Source organism: Schistocerca cancellata, chromosome 4, assembly GCF_023864275.1.
Source record: "Schistocerca cancellata isolate TAMUIC-IGC-003103 chromosome 4, iqSchCanc2.1, whole genome shotgun sequence".
NCBI lineage: Eukaryota > Metazoa > Arthropoda > Insecta > Orthoptera > Acrididae > Schistocerca > Schistocerca cancellata.
This window is the reverse complement of record NC_064629.1, coordinates 417,911,668-417,930,217: the sequence shown is the minus strand read 5'-3', so window position 1 is coordinate 417,930,217 and position 18,550 is coordinate 417,911,668. Positions and strand designations below refer to the sequence as shown.

The window sequence follows — 18,550 nt, the reverse complement described above, 5'->3', positions numbered from 1 at the left end:
ACACATTTCCAAAAATGGTTCACACCAATGAACATCTTCTCTTTGTGGCTGTCGACGGACGAAACATACATGAAAGGATGGACATTTCAGATTATATACACCCGATTTTGAAAGTTACATTAAAATTCTGAAATATTACTAACTGTGTGACAGAAATATGTTAACTGTGTCTGATGGACAAGAAGTTATCAAAATTTCCTACAGAATGAGAGCTGTTCTACAGATGTACTGTTTATCGAGTATCTGATGGTGATTCAGATTCCCTACCTAGCTCGAGCATCGATAAAGGGAACTTGTCAGAGATAGTCGGGCTCCAATCTACAGCCACAGCTTTTGTGTGCATGAGGCACCACAAGAAGCACATCAGGTGGGGTGGCCCTGCCCGCTGACTAGGGTGTGCTGCAAAAATATCGTGGCCTGGCTCACCTCAGTCAATATGTCATTAGTGCCTGAAGCATTTAGTTACACGCCAGTGAATAGTAGTCTTGAACTTGCCTGATTTATGTTTGTGAATTGTACTTCTCCTTAAATTGTTGTATACACTTAAGATGACTTTGCTACACTCTGAACTTCTTTTTGTTGTCCATTCACTTCTTGAACTACTATGTGAGAGTTGTTATAAACTGTGTTGTACTCAAACAGAGGATAGAAAAGTGGCAATGAGAACTGTCTCACAGTGCAAGTATTCCAGTGAAGCATTGATCATGAGTTTCTATAGTTGTGGCAGCAGCAGTTGCGACAACAATCTCAGCAGCAGGAAAAATGGTGAGATTTATAGCAACAACAGTAAAAACAGTGAGAACTGAAACAGTAGGTGGTTGAATTTTGCTCGCCTCCCCCTCCACCGTTTGCTTGTTTCGATGAGGCAAATGAGACTAAGGAGGTCTGTCTCATCATTTTATTCTTTAATGGGAGGCAAGTTAAATAACTGTCCCTGAACATCACTATGCACTCTTATTGTCTTCTAGTAGTAAACTGTATGAAATAAAGTAAAAACTATGCCCACTCTCCGATGCTAGTAGTTTGACTTTTTCCGATGTTTGTGGTTTATAGACTGACTATTGTGGTTACCTAGCTCACACTGTTGCAGCTAGGCTCAAGTTCAATCAGTGTGTTAAACAACGTAATCAGTCGACATAAAAGTTTTCTGGGTTTGGTACCGCGTCATAATGTAAAAAAAACTACTGCTGCTATAGAAAAGCCAACGTTTCGGCCACGATTGCAGCGGCCTTCTTCTGATGACCCAGAAGAAGGCCGCTGCAATAGTGGCCGAAACGTTGGCTTTTCTATAGCAGCAGTTGGTTTTTTTTTTACATTATGACGCGGTACCAAACCCAGAAAACTTTTATGTCGACTGACTCTGGCCGCGGAAGCCTACGCAATTATATTATAAACGTAATCAGTCTTGTGCAGCATAGCCAAATGGTTCAAATGGCTGTGATCACTATAGGACTTAACTTCTGAGGTCATCAGTACTCTAGAAATTAGAACTACTTAAACCTAACCAACCTAAGGACATCGTACACATCCAAGCCTGAGGCAGGATTCGAACCTGCGACCATAGTGGTCGCGCGGTTCCAGACTGTAGCACCTAGAACCACTTGGCCACCCCAGCTGGCGCAGCATAGTCCTTTAGTGTTGACATTGTTGGTAGTATTAGTCACCATAGTGTTCTCCGATCAACTAATGACTTCCAGTCATCATCTGATTTACTGCTCAAACAGTCCACGGGTATACTGCCGGTTCATAGTGTCCAGCAGGCACAATATTTCGGCGATCAGACATGTCGCCATCGTCAGGTGCGCTGACGAACTGAGCTCCTGAGGGCAGGCGGCTGATTTAAATCCCCTCCCCCCCGTGGGCCGCTCTCTTCGCCGTCCGCACCCGTACGCTGGCGGTCGCGAAGACGTGGGCGTTGGAATCTGTCGTAGCGTCGATGTGCTTGCTACATCTGCCCTGGTTGCCAGTTCGTACTTCTTGCTGAGAGTCTTCTTAATTACATTCAATGCCGGATCCCAAGCCTTGCTGAGATTGTAGCTGCAATAACGGTTGATAAGATCTTCCCTGGTGCAAATTTCGATAGCCTCCCTTATAACGCTGTCCAAATATTTAGAGGTCTTGGCGTCCTCCTCTGGTAGATCCGCGTCCTTGAGTAGAGCCCTGGTCTTGTTCTCCGCCTTCTTCATGGGGTCAGCGTTGATCTTCCTATAGGAGTCGTCATCTAGCAGGCACTGCACCTTCTCAATGTAGTCCTTACGGGAAAGAACAACAGTGGCATTGCCTTTGTCAACAGGTAAGATAACAATCTCAGAACTCTCTCTTAGGTCCCGAATGGCCGCCCTCTCTCTACTGGTAATGTTAGTCTTTGTAGGTTTAGTTCTGGTCAGAGCCCGACAGGTTTCCTGATGCACTTCTTCTGCTGCTTCAGGTGGTAATCGCGCTGCAAACTGTTCCACTGCACTGACGATGTCCGTGACCGGCGTGAACCTAGGGGTGGGAGCAAAGTTGAGTCCCTTAGGTGCCTCATCTAGGAGTTAAACAAGCTATTTGCAGCTTCACAATATGTATATTCACTTATAAAATTCATCATAAATGGGCTAAGTCAATTTGAAAATGGTAGTGATGCCTGCAGGTAAAACAATAGGAGCTCTTTATTAGCTGTGACCTTAAGTTGTTAATAGCTCTCAATGTTTTTTATTGTGTAGCTATAAAAATGTATGATGATGTGCCTGGTATCATAAAATATCTACAAGGTAGGACAGCAGATTTTAAATAAAAACTGAATTGTGTTCTCTGGATAACTGCTTCCTGTCACTGGAGAGTTTTTAATCAGAAATTAGTGGCATGTGTAGTATAGAAGACAAGAATGTTTACTCTTATTGTTTCACCAGCACAAAAATTGTTACATTGTAATAAGTTTGAGCTTCTGTGTCATTTAGTAATCATAACAGGCTTAATAGATTTGAAAATACAAAATACGTCAAATTGTAAGCTGACTGGGATTGTGTGTCCATATACAGATTATGAGTTACCAGTCGACATTATATTCTGGGTACTTGCAAGCAAACCAAACAAGAGTAACACTAATATGTTTTCCTTCCTAATAATTATGATACCTCTTTTCCTCATTTTTTTCTAATCCACAGTTTTTAAAAAATGCATACATTATTCGTGTGTGTTGAAATAAATTATATAAATTATAAAAAAAAGAACAAAAAACTTTAATATACAAAAATTTGTTCCTCACACTTCATTCTAGAGTATTCTCAGCAAATAAAAACATGTGTCTACATCCTTACTCCATAAACCACCTTACTGCCAGTGGTAGAAGCTATTGTATATACCACTCACTACAAGTATTGAGTGAAGAATATAGTGATAGTCTACAGACCATATGTGTAGCTTCTGTACAGGATGCAAGAACAAGATTAGGCTATTTATAGAATTAAAAAAGTTATTTAGTAATTTTTTTCCTGCACTCCATATGCAAGCATAAAGGGAGAATTCCTAATGTGTGGTACAACTGTGAGTACCATCTGCCAGAGTATGTATGCACAGTACTGCAGAGTATATATGTCAGTGTAGGGGATAAGATGTATCCCAAAATGGAAGAAGATCCAGCAGTGCCAGTTAGGGGAACATAGGAGATCCAGTGCTAGAATCGGAGTCTGGCAGAGATTTGGAAATTCTGCAGTCAAACAAGGCAGTAGATATAGATAACTTTCCCACAGGATTATAATAATCACTTAGGGAAGTGGCAATCAAACAATTATTCAGGTTGGTTGTAGGATCTACCTAACTGGACAAATGCTGTCCAACATTTGGTACCACACCATCCAAACAATTTTGCAGTTAGCAATGACAGATAAATGTAAGTATAATCACGCAGTTACTTGACAGATCATGCATCCCTGTTGACAGCCAGAATAATATGCTGAAGAATGGGAAAGGAAATTTAGAATCTCTTATATGCTTGTAAGTTTGGATTTAGGAAATGCAAAGGCACCAGAGAGACAGTTCCAGTGCTATGATAAATAATGGAAAAAAGGAAGGTCTGGGTTTAATGTACCATCAACATAGAGGTCATTAGAGACAGTGCACGAGCTCAGATCGAGAGTGTTGGTGGGAAGGAAATTGGCTGTGCCCTTTCAGAGTAACCATCTTGGAATTTACCTTAAGTGTTTATGGAGACCATTGAAAACCTAAATCTGGATGGTTACATGGGGATTTGAACTGTCATCATTCTGAAAATGAATCCAGTCTCAACCAATGCGCCGCCTCACTTGGTGTCAATAATGGAGGCTAAACACATTCAATGTAAAGACACATTCAATGTAAAGTGTAGCAATATGCTTCAATACCCCACAAAAAATAGGTATATGCTGTAGGGTGAGGTAGGAAATATACAATATCTGTAAGAAGCAAGAGGAAACATTAAGAAAGGAAGATGAAGAGTGAAGTGCTAAGATACAAAATGGAGTAAGGCAGCGATAAATGATAAGATGTGCTGAAGGCATTACTGTCCTTAGTAAAATTAAGGAACAATTGTGGGACCTGTTAATTGAAAGTAACAGGTTGTGGAACTCGAACATGCTCTGAGAGTAACCAGAGAAAGACCAAAGCAGTAGAAATGAGATTAGTGACAACAATAGTAACAGAATTGTGGATCATACAGCATAAAAGTGAAGGAATTTTTCTTGCAGCAAAATAACACATCGAAGAAGGCATTAACATGTCAGAAAAGGAAATGCTACTGTCCAAATAATTGGCTGCATGAACCAGAGATGAATGTGTTGGTTACCCATTTGCACCCCATATTGTCACCCATGTATGACGACGACTACTGCAATCTGGCAATGTTTGTTCTCTTTGGAGTCTTCACACCTGGATATATCCATAATGATACTGTACACAGAGCTGGGAGTCATCTGAAAAGGCAATGTGGTGCCACATTCTAATGTCCAGTGTCATTGTTGAGTGCATCACTGTTGGGCAGCAGTATCGTGGAACAATGTCAGTTACAGATTAGCCACAATCCTCCTCCTCCTGCTGCTGCTGCTGCTGCTGCTGCTGCTGCAGCTCATTTCTGACATGTGTTGGTAGACATTTCTTTTCTTACATTCAGCGCACATTTTATCACAAACAACCAACATCCAAATTAAATTTCTGAATTAGGAGCCTACTGCACAATCTTTCCTACTATGCAGAATGTAGCTGGTGTTATCTCTGCACATGGTGTGCAGTTGTACTGAAATTCTCATGATTTGCATATCCAAGCATGTAGTACACTTCGTGGCAATTTGACTTATATTGGTTGCCGCTGTTGTGGTGTTGAAAGTTTAATGACCAGCAGTGTACTGGATCTCAATTTGAGAAAGCAATTTCTGAGAAAATACGCCAGGACTAGAGTCATAGACTGTAAGAAAACCACACAAGAAGAGAATTACAGTGTTTCTGATGTGATGTTGTAGAAGGAGGCTAAAAATTAAGTGAACTGACAAGATAAGGAATGACAAACTTCTTCGCAGAACTGGTGGGGAATCGAACGTACAGAAAATACTAATTAGAAGAAGAGGCAGGATGGTGGGACAAATTCGAAAAAATCACTGTAGAAAGTTACAAAATATTTGAGGTTCCATCATCATCAGTATTCTGCCTTAGGACAGGTCTCTCCATGCAGTCCTGTCACTTGATACCCTCTTCATTTTCTCATATTTGTTTCCTATCCTTATACTATCCACCATGTGGTATCTTCTGCTTCCTCTTCTTCTTCTTCCATTCACTGTTCCTTCCACAGCATGCATCAGTAAACAATCTCTTTTCATCCAGTGTCCAAGCCAATTGTGTTTCCTCCTCTTGATTACGTTTAAAATTTCTCTGTCCTTACTCCTCCAAATCCACATCTCAGATGCTTCTATTCTTCTATCTTCCTCTTTCCTCAGTGGCCATGTCTCAGCTCCATGTAATGCCATGCTCTGTATGAAGCACTTAGCCAATCTCTTCCTCAGGTCCCTGTCTATCCACCAACATAGAAGCCTCCTCTTATTAAATGCCTCTTTGGCAGTTGCTATACATGTTTTCACCTCCTTATTACATTTCGTGTTGTTCATAATAATGCTTCTCAGATATTAGAAAGCTCTAACTTGTTTTATATCTTTCTGTCATAACTTTATAGCTGTTCTTACTCTTCTTGCACTTATCACCTTACGTTTTGTCTTTTTCTTATTAATTCTCATTCCAAATACCTCACAGGTCTTTCACTCTCTGCCATTAACTCCATATCATCTGCAAACTGAATATGTTCTCTCCTCCTACCACCCACCTGCACTTTTCTGTTTTGCTTCAAACATTTCTGAATATATGCTCCAAATATTTTAAACAGTATTGGAGAGAGACAGGACTCTTGCCTCACTCCTCTTTCAAATTTGCTTTCCTCTGTCATCTCATTTGCAATCTGTACTCATATATTCTGCTGTAGGCATAGGTTTTTATCATCCTTCTGTCCCTCCAGTCGACACCATTTGAGCTCTGTTAAGTAGAAAATATTTTCAGCTTATGCATGTAGTACCCGATAGCTGACTGTGTAGTGCAGCTGAGAGTAATATTTCAGGTCTGGCTAGTAGCAACATTTTTTTAAAATTTTTTATTTAAGTTCCAAATTAATTAATAAATGGCTATTTAAGTAAATATTGGATCATATTTTTTAATAAAAATAGTAATTTTAATTCTTGCACTGGTCATATGAAAATAAATTAAAATTTATTTTCTATTTGATTTTTTCATTTTTATACCAAAATTTAATTTATTATGAATACTAGTTTTTTCATGCAAACAGCTGCTGGCAGTTCTGTAAACCTGAAAATGTTTTGTATGTAAAAGAGCTTGAAAATCTTGTAATCTTAAAAATGGAAATTTTTTTAGTATTTTTGATAATTGCATCTTACTGCTTTAGGATTTCATGTCTGGGCACTGAGCTTCAAACCCTACAAGCATGAAGGAAGTTGATGAGTGCCTGTGTGTGTGATCCATTTGTAAATAGTTCAGTTTTTAAAACCACACCTTTTTTATTTTGTATATATTCTTGCTTTTTATTGTAATGGAGTACATGTCACAAGAGAGAGAGTTTTCATTAGAAACATTTTAAGAATTTTAATTTAAAAAGATTTTGATATAAGTTTTATCCAGTCTTCTAAACCATGATTATAAGGCACTGGCATACTCAAGTGCAACGCCTCTCTCCCTTTCCCAAAATAAGGACAATAGCAAGGCGACCCAGAATCGTTTGTAGTGAAATCTCATCTCAAATATCGCCCTACACCATGAAACTAATATGATTCTCCTCCTAGCGCAGAACCTGGATATTCTCTTGCTATTGCATACTGCACTTCTAGTTTTCAGTTTGGACTTTTTAAAACCCATACAGCACTACATAATTACAAAAAAAAGTAACAGCGAACAAGTAAAAATGAACATGTCTCAAAAAAGACTGGTGAACAGTTTGCCAAAGAGAAATGAGGTTGTCTGTCTCTGCATACATGAAATGAGGATACATCATCCTCATTAAACATGCATAGTTGAGCATAGCATGCTCACCAAAGTGAGTGCTAGTGGTTGTGAGAACTATAGTATTAACACATAATTAAAAAGCCAGACGTAACTTGTAACAACAAGAAGACAAACCTCATTATGGATAGCCACAAAGCATACCTTCACATTTGTACAGCTCTGTGTGGATGTGCTTTGTGGCTATGCATCACAACGTTGGTCTTCTTGTTGTTATTGGTTATATGTGGCTGTTAATTGTTTGTTAATACTGTAGTTCTCCCAATTATTATCACTTAATACATTTTATGTTTGAAGTCGTGCATGGTGATCACTGTGCTATGCAAAACTATATGTGACACACAATTTGTTTTATGAGGATGAGGTATCCATTTTTGGTGTCGGTAATAACTGTGTTTGAGAAAGCACTACATCCAGTGCAGTTGTATAGGCTTTTATATTGTGACTCATTTATAATGCATTTTTATATTTTTAGATGCACTTGACAGTGAGCAAAGTTGAAAACAATTAGTGCTTAATAAAGTACAATTTTAAAATATAGCCTGTTGGAACAGTGTCCTCCTTTAAAATTGTATCTGGTGACATGTTTAATGACATATTAACAGATTACATTTGTGATTATAGCTAATTTATTCTTTTTCAGCAGGTATGCAGCAATTTATGGCGTTAACATACGGGAAAAGGTGTTAAGTAAAGTATTTGTTCTCATGAATCAACATAAAAATGAAGACATCCGCTTCCAGGCGAGGAAAATTTATGATGTTATAAGATCCTGAAAGAGGGTTAGGTACAATGTATTTGAGGGCATCAGGTATCCAATGATCATAGTCACATCTCATTAAAGGTGTAAAGTGTGTGCTGCTTGTAGACTGCACAGAATTGAAGTAGACATGTAATAGATATGTTGAAGGTGTAATGCATTATAAGCAGTATACAGAGATTGCCTAATGATGTCTCTTAAACACTATTGTACCAATAATTGCTGGAATTGAATTGGTGTAATATCACATTGAATGTTGATGTCTGACCATTTTTCTCGTGAAACTTAGCAGGATTTCTGGTAATGTAACTGTGTAAAGAAAACAATTTTACTGCTGTTGAGAGAACAGTGGTTCTTTCTTTCGTATTTTCATGTGTCATTGCTATTTAATGATTCAAACAGAGTAAATTTTTCTGTGGCAATGCCTTGTATCAGAAGTGAAATAGTATATATAAACCTGGTATGAGAAAAGAATGAATGTTTCATATACACAAATTACTTGGTTGTGAATATTTATTAGGTGTACTTAGTTTTAATATGCTGCCAAAGCACCATTCATTTAGTCAGCAGTGTTGTAGATGGTGTAAGTGTTCCTAATTTGCTTAAATGCTGATGCATTTATAAAGTATGTGTGACTGTAGATTCAGTGTTGTTCAGAGAGAAAAAAAAGATCCGCTTATAATACCAATAATCAAATTCACAAGTTTGTGTGTTACTCACTTAGATCCTTTCTCCTTCTCTTTTATCATATTTCACTTACCTTCAGAATTCCATTTTTATATTCTTCTTATTTACCAGAGTTACTGCATTACTGATGATGCTATACATAAATTTAACATACACATTTTATTTATGATAAACATGTTTTTGTTATTTCCTTAACATATCACATAGTAACAGCTTCTCTACATTCCACCAATTGTGAAAAATAAAACCACAAATGTAAATAAATTATGAAGGTGCTTTTCTCCTAAATCCTTCCATCCCCCATTATCCATTTGAAGCAGTGCTGAATGTAACTGAAAGAGAGATTTCTGTGGAAATTGTACATTCCTGAATACTGTTAAATGTGTGCGTAGTACACCACTTGACACCTGCATATATTAATTGAGCTTTTTTATTGCTCCAATAATATAACTTGTTGGTTTTAATTATGTGCTTCATCTTATGAGAGGAAAACTATAGTTTGTTATTTTGTAGACAGATGTTGGTGAATATTCAGTGCAATCACACACAGCCAGACAACTGGTGAATTGAATTGCCCAGAGCTATTTTTGTAATTATTGTTGTAATTATTGCAGGTAAATTTAAATTAACATTACTCACTATTTTGTAATATGCACAATTTGATCTGATATATATGTAAATTTGCATAGATTCTGTCCCCTGATATCGCTTATTTTCTAAATAAATAAATATATATATACATACATACATACACACACACTCATAAATAAAATAAAATTATCGTGTATTCTTAATGTAAATATAATCTTTGTGGTTGAATTGATAAGAGTCAGCCATGTGAAACTAATGTAAAGTAAAGTTTATGACCTGGCAAGACATGGAAAATTCCATAACACATGTGGTTTTGCTTGACTGACACACAATGTTCGCTTCTTGTACTATGACTGATGGTGCTTCTGTGTTGCGTATTTAAATTTTGACTGTAATGCTATTTATCTGTCAATTTTTGTATGTAAATAGTTCATTTTATTATTGCTCTGTTATATGTTACATTATTTTGAGTGTAACATATCAGAATTACTTAAATTACGATTTTTTGTTCTAATTTTCTGCCCATATTACAAGGCAGATGGTATCAGGTCCCAATAATGGGCAAATGAAATGTACAAGTATCTTGTACTTATTGTGTTCTGCATTAATACACATTATTTTGGTTTACTTTACTTTGTATGATGTGAATGAGTGCCTCCTTTCCTAAAAAAAATGTGAAGAATAAAGTAGTATAACAAAATATTTAAATAATAAAATATTAATAAAACGCAATTGCCTGCCTCACCAGGTGTGCACTCAATGTCTGTTTTATAGTTTTAGTCATTAACAACATTATTGTCATATTCTTGTGAAGAAGTGTTTTTTCATGTTCTGTGGAAAAGACATGATAGTTTATGATAAAACTTATGTGATGCATGAAGGTACTTTGCCGAACCTAGAAATAACCATTCGGTTTTCAAATAGTCATGTGTTTACAATCTCCATTAGGGGGAAAAATGTAACAGCAATGTAATTATTTATAAAAGATGTGGAATTTATTATGAGAAAATATGTGACAAATGCTTTCTTCTATACATATAGCATAAGAATTCTATAACAAAAGAGGTTATATTGCAATATCAATATATTTCATTTCACAGAACAGTTATTTCAATTTTTAGGTATGTGGATATACAATGGGACCTGTAACACAGGTCATTCAAATTTCATTCATATCAAATATTCTGAGGTTGTTGTTTAATGTATAGTGAGGAATAATAAAGACAGTGTTGGCAAAAAGAGGGTTGATCAGTGTTGTGTGTTGTGCATGAAAGCAACATGATGGTTCAAACAAACAAAGAAAAAATGTATATTACAATTTAACAACATACTCTACACAATAAGTAAGATACACTGAAGTGACAAAAGTCATAGGATACCTCTTAATATCATATCGGACCTCCTTTTGCCCAGTGTAATGCAGCAACTCGACTTGTCATGGACTCAACAAGTCATTGGAAGCCATCCATAACTGCGAAAATGTTGTCAGTGCAGGATTTCGTGCACAAAAATGACTTCTTGATTATGTCCCATAAATGTTTGATGGGATCCATGTCGGGTGGTCTGAGTGCTCAGGTCATTCACCTGATTTGTCCATTATGTTCTTCAAACCAATTGCAAACAATTGTGGCCCGGTGACATGGCACATACTCATACATAAAAATTCCAAATTTTGGGAACATGAAATCCATGAATGGCTGCGAATGGTCTCCAAGTAGTTGAACATAACCATTTCCAGTCCATGATCAGCTCAGTTCCATATAAACACAGCCTATGCCATTAAGGAGTCACTACACTATCTTGCCTTATTGACTGCTTGGGTCCATGGCTTCATGGAGTCTGTACCACTCTCGAACCCTACCATCAGCTCTTATCAACTAAAATCAGGGCTCATTTGACCAGGCCATGGTTTTCCAGTCACCTAATGTCCAATCAATATGGTCACAAGCCCAGGAGAGGCACTGCAGGCAATGTCACACTGTTAGCAAAGACACTCAGGTCAGTTGTTTACTGCCATAGCCCATTAACACCACATTTCACTGCATTGTCCTAATGGATACATTTGTCATACTTCCTACATTAATTTGTGCTGTTATTTCATACAGTGTTGTTTGTCTGTTAGCACTGGCACCCCTGTGGAAACACTGCTGCTCTCGGTTATTGGTGAAGTCCGTCAGCCACTGTGTTGTCTGTAGTGAGAGGAAATGCCTGAAATTTGGTATTCTTGGCACACTCTTGACACTGTGGAGCTTAGAATACTGAGTTTCCTAATGATTTCCAAAATGGAACGTCCCATGCGTCTAGCTCAAATTGCCATTCCACATTCACAGTCTGTTAATTCTCATCATGCGGTCATAATCATACCTGAAACCTTTCACATGAATCACTTGAGTACAACTGGCAGCTCTGCCAATTCACTGACCTTTTATACCTTGTATACACAATTCAACCGCCATCTGTATGCGTGCATACCACTATCTCATGACTTTTGTCACCCAGCAATTCTGTGTTGCATGGATTCTATAAGTCTTTGGTAGGTGATCCAGATGTGTTCCATTGGGTTCAAATTTGATAACCAAGACATCATGTGAGTTCATTATCATGATTCTGAAACTACTTTAGCATGATTCTGGCCTTGTGACATGGGTAGTTATCCTGCAGAAAGATGCCATTGCCATCAGGGAAGACATCAAGCATTGAGAGATGCAGGTGTTCTGAAATAATGCTCACATTGACCACAGGTATCACAAAACCTTCTATTACTACCACAGGTTCTGTTGAAGTTCAGGGGAGTGTCCCACACAGCAATAGTACTGCCACCACTGGTCTGTGTAAATCATTGTGTCCAGTGGATTTCATGCAGTCACGATAGCTGTGTGGATAACAGCCAAAATATCAGAAGATAAAATATTGTTGTCCTGAATGCTTGCCCAAAAGATGATGGAATATTCTATCTGCCAGTAAAACTTCAAGAAACATACATCCAATACCTTGTCGTATACTGATCGCTTCACTGTCCCTCAGCTACTATCCATAGATGCTCACGACAGTAGGACGCAAACAGCTGATCAGTTTTATTGTCTCTCTGATGCTTATTCTCAGGTTCCAGGTCATAACAATTTACTCATTTTTAAAGTTACTTATGGCAGTGTATTTCCCCATTTGCAGCCTATACTGATACTAGAACAATTCCCCATCCATCTTGCTCCACTTATATACTGTCTTTACCATTTCATGAGCCCACAACATCAACAGATGGCATTCGGTCTTGAGTTGGGCAGTAACCATAATGTTTTGACCCAGTGCAAAACCTTGAGAACAACAAACTGTACTTATGTAATAATGTCTGACAGTGGGAAATGCTTGTAATAAGCTGCTCATGAGCTCTGCTTGGTAGCTATGGAGCACAATCATAATATTTCGACAAATGAGAGGACCATAACCTATTAGATGTGTAATGTAAAATACGGTTGTCATTACAAGAAGAAGAAGAAGAAGACACAAAAAGCAAATGAGAAAATCCATCTACATTAATCAGACATATTAAAGAAGTTTAAAGTGAGAAGAGGGGGGGGGGGTTTGAAATTTTACTAAACCATCCTGTTTCATACTCTATTGTATGGGTTATAAAAATAGAAAGAAGCAAGATTACAGAACAGAAATTACATTTTTGAGCAAAAAACCAGCAGGATACACTAGAATACACATAGCCAAAGTACAGGGTTACAGTTACAGAGTGTTATATTCAAAATGCTTATAACGAGTGCAACATCCATGCATTCCAAAAACAAAAAATACATGTTTATCAGCCAAGGGAACAAAGATGATTATACCAACAGAAGAAAATAAAAAAACACAACATTATTGTTAGGAAGTAGAAATCATAACAGGTTACACAGCTTAAAATGTAAAGGAAGAACAAAACTTAGGAGAAGTATACAAAATTGAAAGAAAACATCATTTATTTGGGAATACAGACAGCGGTCATTAAATGGTTGTTGAAAATTATAAAGTTGTTCAAGGCAAGATTCAGAGAAATCTGAGATACCTCTATGATTGCTCAAGACCACCTAGTCTAATCAGTCCCAATGACAGGAAATAATTCAACATTCAGTCTACAGCTAGATTTGTGAGATTAACTGTGAGAGATTACCGTACTTTGTCTAAATTGAAACCGGATGGTGGTAGAAATATTTTGGACTAGAAACATCATCTTCTGTACATCGGGGTGAAATTCTTATATAGAGATGAAAAAAATATCACAAGATCGAAAAGCTGGAGTACAGCATCAAAGCAACCATAAGATCGATGCTTGAAAAAGAGTTATTGTGTGGTTTCCAAAGGTAAGATCCAGTGATGCCACACCAAATGAGATATCGTACCTCTGTTGTGCAGGATAGAGGTGACAATGTAGTAATGATACATGATAGAGGAATGTTAGGGCTTTATAATGCTTCCTGCAATAAGGCAACCAAAGTATGGGTTGGAGCTATATGACAATACTTGTAACATGTAAGAAGAGGCACTCCTAGAAATGCAGTTGGTTCAATAACAAATGCGCAGTGTGCCATTATATACTGAAAGTGCAATAGGTTGCAATTACTTGCCAGTGGTTACAGAAGAGTACTAATATCAGGTCTTGCAGACCACAGGGCAAGTAATTTTAATGCTCTTCATAGTCTCCTGCCCCTTCCCTAACTTGATGTAATGTGGCCCACACTTTGTTCCTCATGGGCAGTCCCCACACACCACACCATCACTCTGGCTGCTCCTCTGTGACTTCGGTCAACAAAGTTAATTAGAATTGGAACACTTTCAAAAACATTTTTAAATCGTTAATAAAAAAATTAAAATCTGAATGATATTTTCTCTGATAGTACCATGCAGAGCTATTCTTCCACACAGCATTGAACATAACAAGTACAGCACATTTGTCAATGTAAATTTTTATAAAATATGAAATAAACTGTTTCCTAAGAATCTGTATTTAAGTACAAAGAAGCAGAAAGTAACTGTATCAAAAGGAAAATTCAGTTGAGAAAATATGCAGGTGAAGGTGACTTTATAGTCTGATGCACTGAGTCTGTTTCAGACAGTACTTCACTAATTGCTCCATCACTCACACTTTCACTGACACTTACACTGAATGTGATGCCTGATTCAAGCAAATATTATGGAGTTCCTTGCTGTCTGTAGAAGTATTCATTGCCGAGTTGAAAGGAAATGGCATCTTCCGTGCTGTTCACAGGCTCCCATCTCTCTGTCTTCAACAACAATATTTAACCAGTTTTCTGGTATCATTTCTAGTTTTTGTAGGTTTGTAATGGACTCTGGAATACAGTTTGTTTTGGGAAACCAATCATTCTGCATTCAGATACTCCTCCCTCTTGACATTGGATTCCTGATAGCTGCTAGGGATAAGGGGCGTATTCAGTTAACAGCTTAACCTTAGCTCAGCAAGATAGATTAGCCTCCCCAGCAAGTGGACTCTTTATAGCAGCAACAATAAGTGTAGTGAGTTCGTATGGTCAAGGGTAACCAAGTAGGAGACTTATATTGACAATTGGATTCAGAGTCAAACAATTTGGTCATAGAGTTTTTCAAAGATATCCTAAACCCAGCAGCATGGGAAATTCTTCTAGCATACTGATCAAGAAAATATGATGGCAAATCATGTATTTGCAGGAAGGGTTGTACATGAAATGTGAGTGCACAGAAATTTATCCAGGAAGGGACAAGATTCTAAAATTGCCGTATTTGAGATGCGTTGTTCAGTGAATTGCAGAATATGTCATATCCTAACAACTAAATTTGACGGAAATGACACAAAACATACTTATCAAAGGATTGATAGTTTCGACTCAGTATTCTTTCAAAGGTATATTATTTTAGTATCTAAAACGTAAACATATTTCAGTAGCATAAGCAAAGTACACTTATTTATTTTTAATGTCAATTATCTGTCAATCCTCAGTTGCTAATAATACTATTATTAATAACGTTTCTTATTGATTCACCTACACTTCATATGTCACTCTAAATGTAGTATTCTAAAAGAGAAAATGGAATTTCTTGTGGTAGAAGATAGGGAAATGCATGTAGCACTGTGTTGCATCAGTAGATATTGGAAAGGCATCAACTCCTGGAGAGGACATCATTTTGTTCTTCGCACTTTTTTTCCTCTCTTCTAGGGAAGAGCCCCCTGAGAACTGATGACACTTTCTGCATCTGAGTGATGGACCAGTACATTTCTGCTGCTGATTAATGGCTCTACAAGAATGTGATAGAGGAAAGATGGTCAGGAATCCTGTTTTGACAATGTTCTGTTAATATTCACATTGGCTTTGGTGACAGGACAATGCCAAAATTGCAAACATGCCAAGGAAATGATACAACTTCTTGTCATCAGCATGACAAACATAAGTTATGTAGGAATTGCTAAAGCCATAATATTTTTTGTTGTGATCAGCAGTCCTAAATCTGCAGTTCACTTCAGTCACATACAATAATTTCAATAAATATATGAGAATTCTGCAGTGGATTAAAAGTCCGTACTACAAATCCCAGAAGGGGGAAAATCCCCTCTCTTGCCCCCCTTGTGGATGCCTATATTGTGAAACCACAGTAATTTCTGCGGTGAAATCATCAATAGCTGAAATATTAATTTGACATGTAAAAGTTGTAGGCAACATACAGGTAACATAAATATTAAATTCCACATTTTAAAATGTAAATATGCATGGGTATACTACGATTCCAATGTCTGACCACTGCACACGTACATAAATGACAAAAACTGAAATAATCAACCCTGTATTGAGACAGAATTAATACCGCTCAAAGTGAACATACCATCTGGCCCAGGCAGAATTCCTGTTATATTTTAAATTGAATATACTGCAGAAACAGCCCCATTCCTAGCTAATTTCTGTTGAGTATCTCTTGTGCAACCTTTTGTCCAACATGACTGGAAAATACCACTGTCTCTGAAAACATTCATTTGTTTCAGTATTATAGAGAATATTTTAAGCTCAAGTGTGATGACATTCCTGGAGCAAAAGAATACTGTGTCAAAGGATCAGCACAGATTCAGGAAGAACCACTTATGTGAAAAACAGCTTGCCTTATTAACTCACAAGTAGATGTGATTTAACAGGTAGATTCCATTCCTAAATTTTCAAAAGTCAATCAACTTTGCACCACACTGTAACTGATAGCCAAGGTGTGATCATACAGAATCTATCACAAATTTAGAGGTGGCTCAATTTTTTACTAGTGGAACTGAATATGTTATACTGTGGTTTTGACATAAACAAAAGTAGTATAGGGTGTGCCCAAAAAGAGAGAATAGTAGTACTACTAACATTCACAATATATGTGAATTTTTAAAATGATAGGAGTCCGCAACGCTATTAGTTTGACTGGCAATAATGCTGTTGTTTACAAGGAGGTCTGTGGCTGTACAGTCTGAAGGTAATGGGGAGTGAGTTTGTCATCATTTCTACTTGATTTAATGTATGACAACTGACATTAAATGTGGATAACTGCAATTTAATTTCCATAATAATAAAAAAGAAACCAATAGTATCTGATTTTAAGATTATGTGTGAATGTCTGGGGCATGTCACACTATCTAAATATGTAGGTATTGAAAAATATGAAATGGGACAAACACATAGTATCTATGGTATGGAAGGAGAATGGAAGGGTTACATTGTTTGAAGGGATCTGGGAAAGTAACAGTGCATCTATAAAGAAAATCACATACTGGACACTATGAAACCAACTCTAGACTACTGCTCTAGTATTAGGAACCATTGTCAAGTACATGTGACAGCAGACATTGAATTAATCCAGAGACATGCTGTTGGGATTGCAACAGGTTTTTATAGCTCCTTCAAAAGTATGACAGAGATGCCTGAAGAACTTACATGGGAAGCTGTAGAAAGAAGATGACACTGTCCTTATGAAGTCCTATTGGGTAAACAGAGGACTGGTGTTCATGGAAGAATGTGCAACAGTTCTCTACTACCGTCATGCATATTCTATGATTGTGGGAACAAAACAAGAGAGACTAGGGTACATACAGTAGCTCATAAACAGTAATTTTTCATGACTCAATATGTGAGCCATCACAATGTCTGACTAAAGGAGAGAATCTCTTCTTGCTCATATTTCTCAAGAAAATGTTAAGAGTGCTGTGCTCCCTGAATATCTGTATGAAGCACGCAGACAATACAGCATCATGTTGTAAGATCCAATAAACACATTTGTAATGGATTTGCTTAGAACACAGAATTATTTCGAAGACTTTTATAGGTACTATCTACAGTATACACTTTCATCAATATAAAGTTTTTTTCTAAGTTAATATACAAATTCACTGATAACTTCAATGACCTCTGGTAGTCTCCTTTCCCGTCCTAACCAGTTTTAGATATCTTCATTTTCTGTTTTATCTGTTTTAGTGATTTACAGGCAAGAATGGAAAAAACTACATTTTTATTGACTGGAAATGATCCCCTGGTCAAGTTATTGTTGCTGCCTCTTGTCCAAATGTCAATAAGGGTACAAGACATGTATTGTGGAATGTTTGATCTTAAAATACCTGACATACTTCATGGTAGAATTTGAAAACTTTCTTATTCTATTGATGATCTATTGGTATACGGTATTTGTAGTGGCATACTCCAGGTTCAGTGCAGAAAAACTAATACTCAAATAGATAATGAACAACAAGTTTACCACTAGGGAAAAAGTTCAGTCTTGTCCACCTAGGGGCATAAATTCAAACTTATGAAACACTGCTGATAGTTCAAGTCAGAGTTTAACTGTTCATTGGGATTGGCTAGATTCCAAACAATATGATAAGAGTCCAGGTTTTAAGGACCACATGGTGAGATGACCGTCTCTAACACAATCACTATACAAACCCAGATACTAAAGTCT

The 18,550-nt window shown here is 37.2% G+C and overlaps 1 protein-coding gene across 4 annotated transcripts in view; it reads left to right on the top strand.

Moving 5' to 3' along the window:
• Nucleotides 1–10,830, top strand: part of LOC126184042 (uncharacterized) — a 253,052-nt gene extending 242,222 nt beyond the window's left edge. For 2 of the 4 annotated variants that reach the window (XM_049926402.1, XM_049926401.1), the window contains exon 8: nucleotides 8,210–10,830. In XM_049926402.1, coding sequence (XP_049782359.1) covers nucleotides 8,210–8,339 — 130 coding nt within the window. In that variant the 3' untranslated portion in view covers nucleotides 8,340–10,830. Of the gene's footprint in view, nucleotides 1–8,206 lie in introns of all 4 variants that reach the window. The other 2 variants (XM_049926400.1, XM_049926399.1) reach the window with 1 other exon arrangement.
• The last annotated feature ends 7,720 nt before the right edge of the window (nucleotides 10,831–18,550 follow it).